The sequence below is a fragment of the Dendrobates tinctorius genome, unplaced genomic scaffold, assembly GCF_039654945.1.
Source record: "Dendrobates tinctorius isolate UK_male_01 unplaced genomic scaffold, ASM3965494v1 ptg000147l, whole genome shotgun sequence".
Classification (NCBI taxonomy): Eukaryota; Metazoa; Chordata; class Amphibia; order Anura; family Dendrobatidae; genus Dendrobates; species Dendrobates tinctorius.
This window is the reverse complement of record NW_027361814.1, coordinates 13,534,481-13,545,346: the sequence shown is the minus strand read 5'-3', so window position 1 is coordinate 13,545,346 and position 10,866 is coordinate 13,534,481. Positions and strand designations below refer to the sequence as shown.

The 10,866-nt window shown below is 46.0% G+C and overlaps 2 protein-coding genes across 3 annotated transcripts in view; one reads left to right on the top strand and one right to left on the bottom strand.

Annotated features, from left to right (window-relative positions):
* Positions 1–5,627: 5,627 nt before the first annotated feature.
* MARCHF6 (membrane associated ring-CH-type finger 6) lies at positions 5,628–10,250 on the bottom strand. The gene has a single exon (XM_073546450.1). The coding sequence runs from the start codon at positions 10,101–10,103 to the stop codon at positions 7,380–7,382; it is 2,724 nt and encodes a 907-aa protein (XP_073402551.1). The 5' UTR covers positions 10,104–10,250; the 3' UTR covers positions 5,628–7,379.
* Positions 10,251–10,379: 129 nt separating this feature from the next.
* Positions 10,380–10,866, top strand: part of LOC141049737 (disintegrin and metalloproteinase domain-containing protein 9-like) — a 90,554-nt gene continuing 90,067 nt past the window's right edge. Inside the window, exon 1 of one of the 2 annotated variants that reach the window (XM_073546453.1) lies at positions 10,380–10,427. The gene's annotated coding sequence lies outside the window, so the exon portion shown is untranslated. The remainder of the gene's footprint in view (positions 10,428–10,866) is intronic. The other variant, XM_073546459.1, reaches the window with a different exon arrangement.

Sequence of the window (10,866 nt, the reverse complement as noted above, 5' to 3'; positions counted from 1 at the left end):
GGTCATGGTTTTGGAAAATCCAATTACCAGTAAGCCATTATCTTTTTCAAGCTAATGATATAAAACTAGTAATTAAAGGTTCATTTACACAAACTGACCTGTGGCACGAAATGACCTCCAGCCAGTGAACAAATTACTGGCCGGCAGCCATTTGGTGCCGCCGATTAGTTTTTGTAAACGAACCTTAAAGGGAACCAGACAGTTCCCCCATATCCCCCCAAACTCACCAGAATATATTCTTGTTAACACTGTCTAACAAGCCCTTTGCATAATATATGTAATTGCAGTGAATGGCAAAAAATAATTTAAAAAAATTGCTTGCAACATGCTAGTTAGTGTTAGACTAGTTGAGGTGGTGTTGATTTCCCCAGACTAGTCGTCACAGTAATCAGTGTTCTCCTTCCAGCTACTAGTTTTCGGCTCCTCTGTGGCCAGCAGGAACTTCATCATGATGTGCTCCCCCGCACATGCGCAGTGTGTCTATGAAGGCAGGGAACGTACACCTGGCTTCGTTCTGCACTGACATGAAATGAGGAACGTGGCACGCATGGGGGAAACTTGCAGAGCGCTAGCGGGAATGACGGCTCTTGCAAAGTATGGGATCACGCGCACAGGGTTGTGATAACATGGTGAGAGGAACGACTAGTCTGGTGAAACCAAAGCCCCCTCGACTAGTCTGACACTACATATATTGGAAATAGATTTTTAAAATTATTTTTTGCCATTTACTGCAAAAACTTATACTGTACAAAGGTCTCGTCAGGCAGGGTATTAACGTATGAATAAACACATGGTGGCAGTTTAAAGGGAACCCGACAGCTGATGCATGCTTCCTGATCAACTGGCAGCATATATCAAGACAGTGGCTGCACATCTGTAGCCATGTATGTTTGCAGCGATTTGGAGAGAAAAAGAAAACGGCTTAAAGTCACGTGTTCGGTATTGGGTCAGTATTTGACATCAGTATTTATAAGTCAAAATCAGGAGTGGGTGAAATATACAGAAGTGGTGACATGTTTCTATTATACTTTTATACTGATTGTTCCTCTCCCAATTTTGGCTTATAAATACTGATGCAAGATACTGACCCAATACTGAACGTGGCCCCATAGCCATCATGGAGATTAGTCGGTCAGGCAGATTCCAAGAGGCTTCTCCCTACCCGCTGCGCTGGAGTGACAGATCTCTCCACATGCATGTAGGGAGAGACCTGGACTTGCAGGGCAGAGGGTAGGGAGAAGCCTCCATTGACCCCATTTGTATTACTAGTCTGCAGCACAGTGCAGTCCATGGCAGCTATTAAACTATGATTTTCTCTGAAACTTTACAGAACTTCAGAAACCTGTGCAGCCAGCGTCTGATACACATTGCCTGTGGATTGGGGGCATGTATCCGCTATCAGTTCCCCTGTAATGGCCTGTTTACACAGCCAGAAAGCTGTTACCAATGCAAACTCTACGACATGTAATAGATCATTGCACATAAGCTGCCATTGTTATCGGCAGCTCGAGTCTTGCTTATACAGGACAAGGCGCTGATGAAAATGATGGGCTTTTGAGCAGCACCGGTTGATAATTGTGCTGTGTGAACAGGCCGCCTATCAGGAAACTAGCAATCCTAGGAACACTGGATCGCGATAATCCTGCCGTGTACATAGACCCGTAGTCATGATAGTAATGGGATTATACACCAGTGTTCAGGACGTCCCAGTGTCACAGCGACCTGTTGATTAAACATTAAACCATCATGGAACTTTATCCATAAGAGTATATAAACGGCTGGTTAATTATTTCATTAACACAGATAATGTTTTATTACAGGAGGATAATCAACGTGGCAGTCAAAAGTCAGGAGGCATAGGTATAAAATGTCTCATCTGGGAAGTATCTCCTGCACTAGATATTAGTGCACGCTGACCTGACATTATTAGTGTAGCAGCAGGGCCGGACTGGCCATCTGACAATTCTGGCAAATGCCAGATGGGCCTGCGCCAACTGTGGGCCTCTCCTTCACTCCAGAGACGTCCTATTTGTTCTACTTAGATTCCTGCTCTGGGCAGAAATTAACTCCAGTGATGACCTGACCTCCGCTTCAGCAGCATAGTGACAGCATGGTGACAGTTCTGCTCAAGTGAGGGCTGCAGATTATATGCACTTTCACTACCTAGCTATAGGGCCCTGTAGGTTTGGATTTCTTTTTCCCTTAATAATAAAGACGTTCATTTAAAAACTGCATTTTGTGTTTACTTGTGTGATCTTTGTCTAATATTTAAGTTTGTTTGGTGATCTGAAATATTTAAGTGTGGCAAACATGCAAAGGAATTAGAAATCAGGAAGAGGGCAAACACTTTTTCACATCATTGTATCTCAAGAAATCCATAAATCAAAAATCAACCAGTAAATCTCACATTCAAGTGGGCCTGTGTGCTCTCATATGCCAGGGCTGAATTTGAGTCCCAGTCCGACACTGAGTGTAGGTAAAGGACAATGGCCATTGTAATATGCAAGAGGAAAAACACTTTCTGTAAAGGGCCTGTCACACTAAGCGATATTGCTAGCAATATCGCTATAACGTCCCTGGTTTTTGTGACGTTATAGCGATATTGCTAGTGATATCGCTATGTGTGATACTTACCTCCGACCGGCTCCCTCGCTGGTTATCGCTGATAGCGCGAGAACGTCCTGGGCCGTTTCTGTGGACGCGGGCGGATGTCAGGATCGCCTCGTCTGACAGGTAAGTAGCGACCCCTGACCCCTGCTATGTCGCTGGTGAGATCTGCCTGTGTGGCAGCTCACTAGGGACCACTTAGCGATGTACCAGCGATCCTGACAGCATCATATCGCTGGTACATCGCTAAGTGTGACAATACCTTAAGGCTCAGTTCCCACAATGGGTGCTTGATGCACTTCTGATGCTGCAGATTTTCTGCACCATTTAGTTACTTACTTTCCACTTTGTTTTTGATACTTTCTGGTATTTGGTTTTGATAAAACCTTATCAATTAATGGGAACCTGTCACCAGTTTTTGATTATATGAACAAATGGCCCCACCTTTAATAGCTCCAGTGCTTCAGCGCACAAACATGTCTATCAGCTCCCAACTCCCCCCTGTACACCCCTGAAAAATATGCTGTTTTATGCTCTGCTCATAGTAGGGCAGAGCAGAGTGCTCCTGCGCAGTCCTGTGCGGCTGCTGCGCAGGCGCGATATCTTGGTTTGCAATGTGGATGATGCATCCAAGTCAATCAAAGTAGGAGGACACAATTAGCAGAGAAAAGGGACAGACGCCGCAGTGAGGATGCCCCTCCGACCAGACCACCCATATTTACATACAGCGCAGAAGCATATCAAATGTTATTTTTTGGGGGTGCACAGGGGGAGTCTGGACACATTTGTGAGATGCAGCACAGGAGCAGTTAAAGGTGGTGCCATTTGTTCATGGGCTCAAAAACTGGTGACAGGTTCCCTTTAAAGGGAACCTGTCAGCAGGATTGTGCACAGTAACCTGTTGGCGCCGCTATACTGATTACAAAGATACCTGGTGATGAAATCCGTCTTGTGGTTGTTTTTTAATCTTTATTTTCAGTTAATGATATGCTCGTGCTCCGGGGTCTTCATGTGGTGCTCTGATTAGGTATTCATCAGTATGGCTCACTAGTCTGTGCTTCCTAATCCCTTCCATGGAAAGGCAGCAGTGACCCAGCTTAGCCCATGGTTGGCTGAGCTGCATTTTCCCTTGTGTCAATAAGGGGATCAGAGTGAATATTATTTCATTGTTCTGAGGTCTTTCAACTATAATTTATATTCCCTAGGAAAAAAAATTGTAATTGTTTGTGCTAGAGTTTGATCAGGAAATAACATCACGATCACTGGGAGGTCCAAACGATGGGACCCCGACAATCCTAAAAACAGTGCTCTAGAAAACCCCAACTAAATGGAGCAGAAGTGGAGCATGTGCCCCTCCACTTCATTCATTCTCTATGGGACTGCTGGGAAAAGCAGAGTATGGCGGCTTAGCCATCTCCAACAGTCTCAAAGAATGCATGGCGCAGAGGTACGCATGCTCGACTTCTGCTCCATTTAGATGAGGCTGTTTATAGGTCACTTGCTGGGATGAGTGGAGGTCCAAACGACTGGACACCAATCAATCAAGAAGTTATCCTCCCATTCCATGGATAGGGGATAACTGTAAAAGTTGACACAAACCTTTTTTTTTTTGCTATTTTCATTTAAAACAATGGTCTGTCTTTCTAAAACATGGACACATTAGATTCATTAGGCGGTCACTCTCTGCCCTAAGGCCGGGGTCACACTTGCAACCGGAGTGTGCGGCTGCATAGAAATACATGCAGCCACACACTCCGATCCAGAGTGCCGGCGACAGTATCGTGTATTGATGCGAGTTTCTCGCATCACACTCACAAGTGTGACCCCGGCCTAATCAGTAGGATAGCTCATTTTTACATATTAGGCTACTTTCAAACTAGCGTAATATGGGTACTTTTTTGGCTGTATTATGGCAACACCACCCAGACATGTAAAGGTACGTTAAAAACAGTAGGAGCATTATAGCATTCTGTGGTGCTCTCTCTGGATCTGATAATCGGGAAAGTGTTGTGCCTTTAATATGGGCAGAAAAAAAAAACCTTTATAAGACTTGCTTGAATATGCTCATAGACTAAGGCTTCACTCACACATCTGTGTGAGATGTCAGTGTCCTGTCCTACTTTTTGTCAGACAGCACACTGAAGCATAGAATTCACCGGATCTATTCACGCATCCGTGAAATTTGCAGGTCATAGTGTAAAATCCATAAAACTCATAGCAGATCCTATTCTGATCCGTGTTTACAGATGAGGATAGAACACGCTCTTATTCCCACGGATCCATTACTAAAACCCATGAGTGTATGCATCAATTAAGCTTTGGGTCTGTGTACTGTCCGAGAAAATATGTGACTGCAGCCAGTTTGCAAAAACTGTATATAATTACATTTTCCATTGCTGTGAGACTAAACAGTGACCACAGGAGCAATACACGGAGCTGTGTCCCTTAAAATGCCAGGACATTGCCAGAAAGTGGTGGAGCCATTGGTTTTCATTATATACTGATTCGCACTTGTTGGTGGCAGCGATACCCGTATATAGCAACGGTCCAAACAATAGCTGGCACTCATATCTTCTTAAAAGAATTGATTTATTGATCTAGTAGCTTAAAAGGCAAAAAATGGTTGAACACAACTGCACAAAAATTTAAAAGGCAGAAAAGAAATATCTGCTGCTATCCCAGGCAACATGTTTCAGACCTGCATGGTTCTTTCTCATGCCTGAATTGACAAAGGACCATGATGCAGGTCTGGAACATGTTTCCTGGGAGAGCAGCAGATATTTCTTTTCTGCCTTTTTAATTTTTGTGCAGTTGTGTTCAAACATTTTTGTGCCTTTTAAGCTACTAGATCAATAAATCAATTTTTTTAAGAAGGTGTGAGTGCTGGCTATCATTTGGACTGTTGCTATTACTGGAGTATTTTGCCGTGCACCCGTAAAGAGGAGACGATTGTTCCTCTGTCACATTTTCTATTATCTAGCGATACCCATATCTTTTGCTTCTATGATCTCATATCACACTGCTTTGCAGTTTTTAATAAATTTATATCATTTTTAAAATTTACAATAAAAGATACTGACAAAAACACTTCATTAGATATCTGACATTTATCCACTCGGGTGTACAATGTCCACACAATTTCAATGATGAAAATGGCAATGCATCGGAGCAGTTTCAAACTTCTAAGATTATGAGAGTACTGTGCTGTAGATCACCAATGCTAATACATTCCTCTAAAAAAAAAAAAAAAGGTTATCAGCCGGAGTTCCTGGAGGTATTCCATAAGGGTGGAATCACACACACAGTTTTTTGAGATGAAGTCAGAATAGACTTCCGACGTACACGCAAATCGGTCCAAGCACAGACCCAACCAAAGCATCACAGCCATACATTATAATATATAAAGCCGTCACACTTGGATCAGGAAACCTGCAGCCAGTCCGTGCAGTGGTCCATGGTAAGACCGATTTGCATGGTCGTCTGAAGCAGCCTCAAGGCTGATTTCATTCACCTGTGAATGACGGTCCGAGTACGGACTGGCTGCTTGTCTCTTGGCCTGAACTCAACAGCCTTATACACGTCTATGAAACTAGTGAGTTCGAGTCAGCAGATATCTGGTCAGTCCGTGCTCACACCATACTAATGATTCAGAGCTGTGGTGACGGTAAGCCAAACCTCCGACCCCACAACACTGTTCACTACTGAGCATGTGCATAAAGTGCAGCATAGATTCATCTCAACTAAAAGCCAAGATCTTTAGATCAGGAACAAAACAGACATTTATAGGACATTTCAAAACTTTCCCAAATCCTTATGAAAACATTTACAACACATCCTGCATTGTACTATTTTACCCAATTATATATTTTAGGAGTCTGAGTCGGTCAATTTTGTACTGACTCAGACTCCACAGCCCTGTGTGAAACCAGCCTAAGAGTATGTGCACACAAATCTTTTTGCAGAGTTTTCAGAGTAGTATTTCCAAGTTTTTTTATTAGGATTTGGGGAGTCTCCGCTCAGTTTCTACTCCAAAACCTCCGAAAAAAAAAACCTGCGTGCACATACCCTAAGGGTGGATTTACACATGGTAGATATTTTTCAGGAATTTCTGCACATGTTCCACTCATGTAAATGGAACTTGCAGAAATCCATGCACTTGCCACCAAAACAATCCCATTCAAATGAATGGAAATAATTCTCTGCTGCAGAAACTTCGGCAACTAAATCTTCCACATATGAAACCACCCTTCAGGTTTGTGCACACTGGACTACTCTCCTGCAAATTTTGTCGTAGAAATGCTGAATATTTCAATGGAAAGAGTGAAGTTTGCAGATAAGGCAGGATTCACACATCCAACGTTCATGGTTCGAGTACAGATTGGCTGCAGGTCCCCTGACCAGAGCTCGACAGCCTCAATCCCGGGAAGCTGTTTGGCTACAGGTCTCCTGAACTGAACTCGTCTGTTATCGGACCGATAATAACGGATGTATGAATCCGGCCTAAAAGCTGCACAATTCAAACCCACACCGCCGGCTGATTTACATTACAGATTTTCTCTGCAGAATGTGAATGAACTTTCAGAAAAAAATTCAACCTCAATACTGCCACTGTAATAAACAGATTTTTCATCCAAAAGATCTGCTGCATATAAGACCAATGTGCACATATTCATACACATCCTCTCTGCTTCAACTTCGGTAAAAAAAAAAATAAATCTGGTGTCAAAAACTGCACATTTAATTCCAGCATTAAAAAGTCTTTTTTGTCCCCTTCACTCCCGTGCCAAATGAGAAGGAAACGTTAAAGGCGAAGTTTTAGATTTTCCAGATTTGCGCTCATAGTTCACAAGGCGTTGACCTACAAGGTACTTGTCATTCTTAATGTGTTCATAAAGCCGCTTGAACTGTCGGATTTGGAAAGACAGGACACCCATTAATATCACCACCATCAGCAAGAAAGGATAGATGCGTCGCTGAACTAGATTCTGCATTTCGTAGGTGACACCGACCAACAGTACAATGGCGGCAGAAATAATGTAGGGTATACATAGCGACAGCAAAAGAACAGCGATGACCGGAGCGGCCAGTTTACCAAGTATGAACTGCAGATCGATGTTGCGTATTCCGTTGGCGTAGACCTGCTCTATCACAGTTTTCAACCACCACTGAGGACCCATTAGAGTTATGGCCGCAATTATCTTTGCATGCAAAACACCGAGGGCCCAGTCCTGCCACGGATAAAAAAGTGGCGTCTGATCCAGAGGAACACGGAGCGGTGCAACAATAATCAGTTCAAATAAAAGACCAAGGAGGAGAGGGACAACTCCAGCTAGAAGGAAAGCGACAATAAGGGTCTTTATAATTGTCAGTGACCATTCTTTAACTTTTAGGAGGATCACATGACGTCCTTGTGGCATCCAAGCGAACAGAACAGTTAGCGCTCTAATAGACAGCCAGCAAACATAGAGACCACAAGCGGCCGTGTATAACTCATGGATTTTTGCAGTCCCAGTCCAAAATGACATCAACCAACGCCCTACAAAAACTGGGAGCGTCAGGCAAACTAAACTAGCAATCAGTAAGGTGACGCACATGAAAATTATTAATAAAAATATCCGGAGAGGAAATCTGACTGGTTTATGGTACGGCTGGAATCCTACAGGGCCTCCTTGCTGTAAAATGGCTTGATGAGCAGCATGCAGGCCTTCGCCAACCACGGGGATGGCATTATTTCGGATAAGCGGATTATTGGCAGCCTGTTGATTTGCTTGGTTGTCAGTTTCCTCCTGGTCTCCGAGAAGATAAGAGTGCAAGTCTAGCAGATAGCCAACTGTTACAGTCCAAGCCCTGACCAGTCCTTTCAGCCATTGTCGAGTATGTCCTTGCTCTAATAATGCTGGGAGAACAACCTGGAGAAGCAGCAGTTCCAGGGATAACTCGCTCACGGGGGCATCACTGTATAACATCACGTTGTACGGTAAGAAGGTCGGCAGCACATGCTTCATAATACGAATGGGAAGCCAAAGCATCAGTATTACGATAGATCCAAAGACAATCACCGATAGCAGAAACCTCCTGACGTGTCTATAGATCGGCAAGTGGATCATTTCCTGGACTGGGTTAAAATCTGGATCGTTCAAATTTCGGAGAAACCACAGGACCCCCGGTCTTAGCACCTCACGTAGAAGCAGGATGAAAGATGCAAAGTAAAAGACGTAAACCATGCCGACTAGCCAGTGAAGAAACATGGTCGTTCCGGGGGCGGACTGAAAGCTTAGTTCTCGATCTTTCAGAGAGGCATCAAACATTTCCAACGAGCAAATGTCCAACCACCAGCCACAAATAAGGGGGAAAACGCCAATCTCCACCACGACCAGAAGAGATACCTTCACCACGATGTAGCAGATGCCCAATATTCGTCTCGATCGCTGAAACTTGACAACTGCGGCTAAGCTGTGGCAGAGGATCAGCGTGACGGCCAACAAGACGTAGCCAACTATGGTCGTAAGAAGCCCTTCAAAGTGGGAAGCCTTCACATAGCCGTCAAATCCCAGCCCGACTACGGAGAAGTGTCCGATGTGGTAAGGACAGAAGGCGAACACCAGGATGAAGAGAGTATTCAGCGAAACAACCCAGAAGACGTGCTCCAGGAACACCAGCGACCCATCCAGGCCCAGCATCCGCTCCCAAGTCAGCTCCTCAGCAGCGCGGTCCCACTCTAGAGCGTTCCAGTTCATATCATCCTGCGCGCCGTTGTTGACGTCGGCGGCATCTTCGAGAACGGCGTCGTCTTCATTGTCTTCTTCCTCATCTTCCGCCTGATCGGGATTTTCACCCACCACCACGTTCTCCACCGGAGGGATGGCGGGCTGGTCCATAGCCACGTTTTCCACCACGACGTTGCCCGCGCCTTGCGCTTCGTTTTGCTGGCCCGCGCCGTTCTGCGGCTGGGGGACGTTTTGCTCCAGCCACAGAGGCGCACCGCCGTGGACGATCTGTTCTCTCAGCCACACCAGGCTTATGAACGCGCAGAGCGTGCAGGTAACCACGAAGACCCCCTGTAGACAGTCCGCCAGCAGGTTCTCGGTGGAGAGCATGTCCAGGGGGAGGGTGAGGAGGGAGCTGACCGAGCCGGTGAACAAGCACTTGTAGATCCGGCACGCCGTCAGCGGCACAACGCCCAGCCACGCAAACGCCACCAGTGTGTAGTGGAACCAGTAGCGGATGGCGGTGCCAATGCTGGTGACCAGTCCGGTGCAGATGTCCTGGATGGGCAGCCGGGAGGGCATGTCCGGGGAGTAGATGGGGGTGAAGGCAAATCTGTGCTTGCACAGCTCGCAGTACTCCTTCCTGCTGTGCTTCAGCCATTGCAGCAGGCACTCCTGATGGATGAACTTAATACTGCCGGTGCACACACACGGGTGGTACAGGGGCTTCTCCGCGGTGCCCTCCGAGCGACAGACCCTGCAGATGTCTTCCTCTTCTGTCGCCTCCATTCTGGGGGACGCAGCCACTTGCGACGTTTAACAGCGCGGCCCCTGCAGGCTTCCGTACGTCCAGCAAGCAGCAAGAATGACTGAAGCGACCGACGGTCCTCGGCCCGCAACCAAAACAACGATCTCCTTCCCAGATTGTCTCGCGATGTTTAGAAGGCGGAAGTGACGCAGGAAAAGAAGGACGCGGAGTATTTCCTGGTGCCGTCACGTGATGATTAGCGCCGCGCACGCGCAGTCTAGGTGTGTGACGTCATTAACCGCCGCCCGGCTGTTGTACCGGTTGTACCGGCTACTGCGGTGACGGCCATAATGCCAGAGTGCACGGTGAGGAGTGCAGATTACTCACTAAGGCTAATTAGACTCCATTATGCGAAGTGTTGGCGGCCTGAAAGGGCCTTGTTCACATGGACACCTAGCTGCCTGCATAGACAATGGCTGGGTCTTGACACATTTGTGCCGGTTTCCGTTTTTTGTATCCGTTTCCTTCAAGGGGTTGTCCACTACCAAGACCACCCCTGCGTATTCACTTCAGGACCCCCATAGGGATTAGCAGCTGACACCCACCCTCAACCGCTGCTGCTCGTGATGTGTCACGTGACCGCTGCAGCCCATCAGCCAGTGGATGTATCTGGATTAGCCTTTAACCCCTTTCAGACCTTGCCCTTTGTTATTTTTGTGTTTTCGTTTTTCGCTCCCCTTCTTCCCAGAGACGTAACTTTTTTATTTTTCGGCCAATATGGCCGAGGGAGGGCTTGTTTTTTGC

Bases quoted from the DNA above. Each gene is read 5' to 3' on its own strand.
- MARCHF6 (XM_073546450.1), bottom strand. From the start codon at position 10,103: ATGGAGGCGACAGAAGAGGAAGACATCTGCAGGGTCTGTCGCTCGGAG.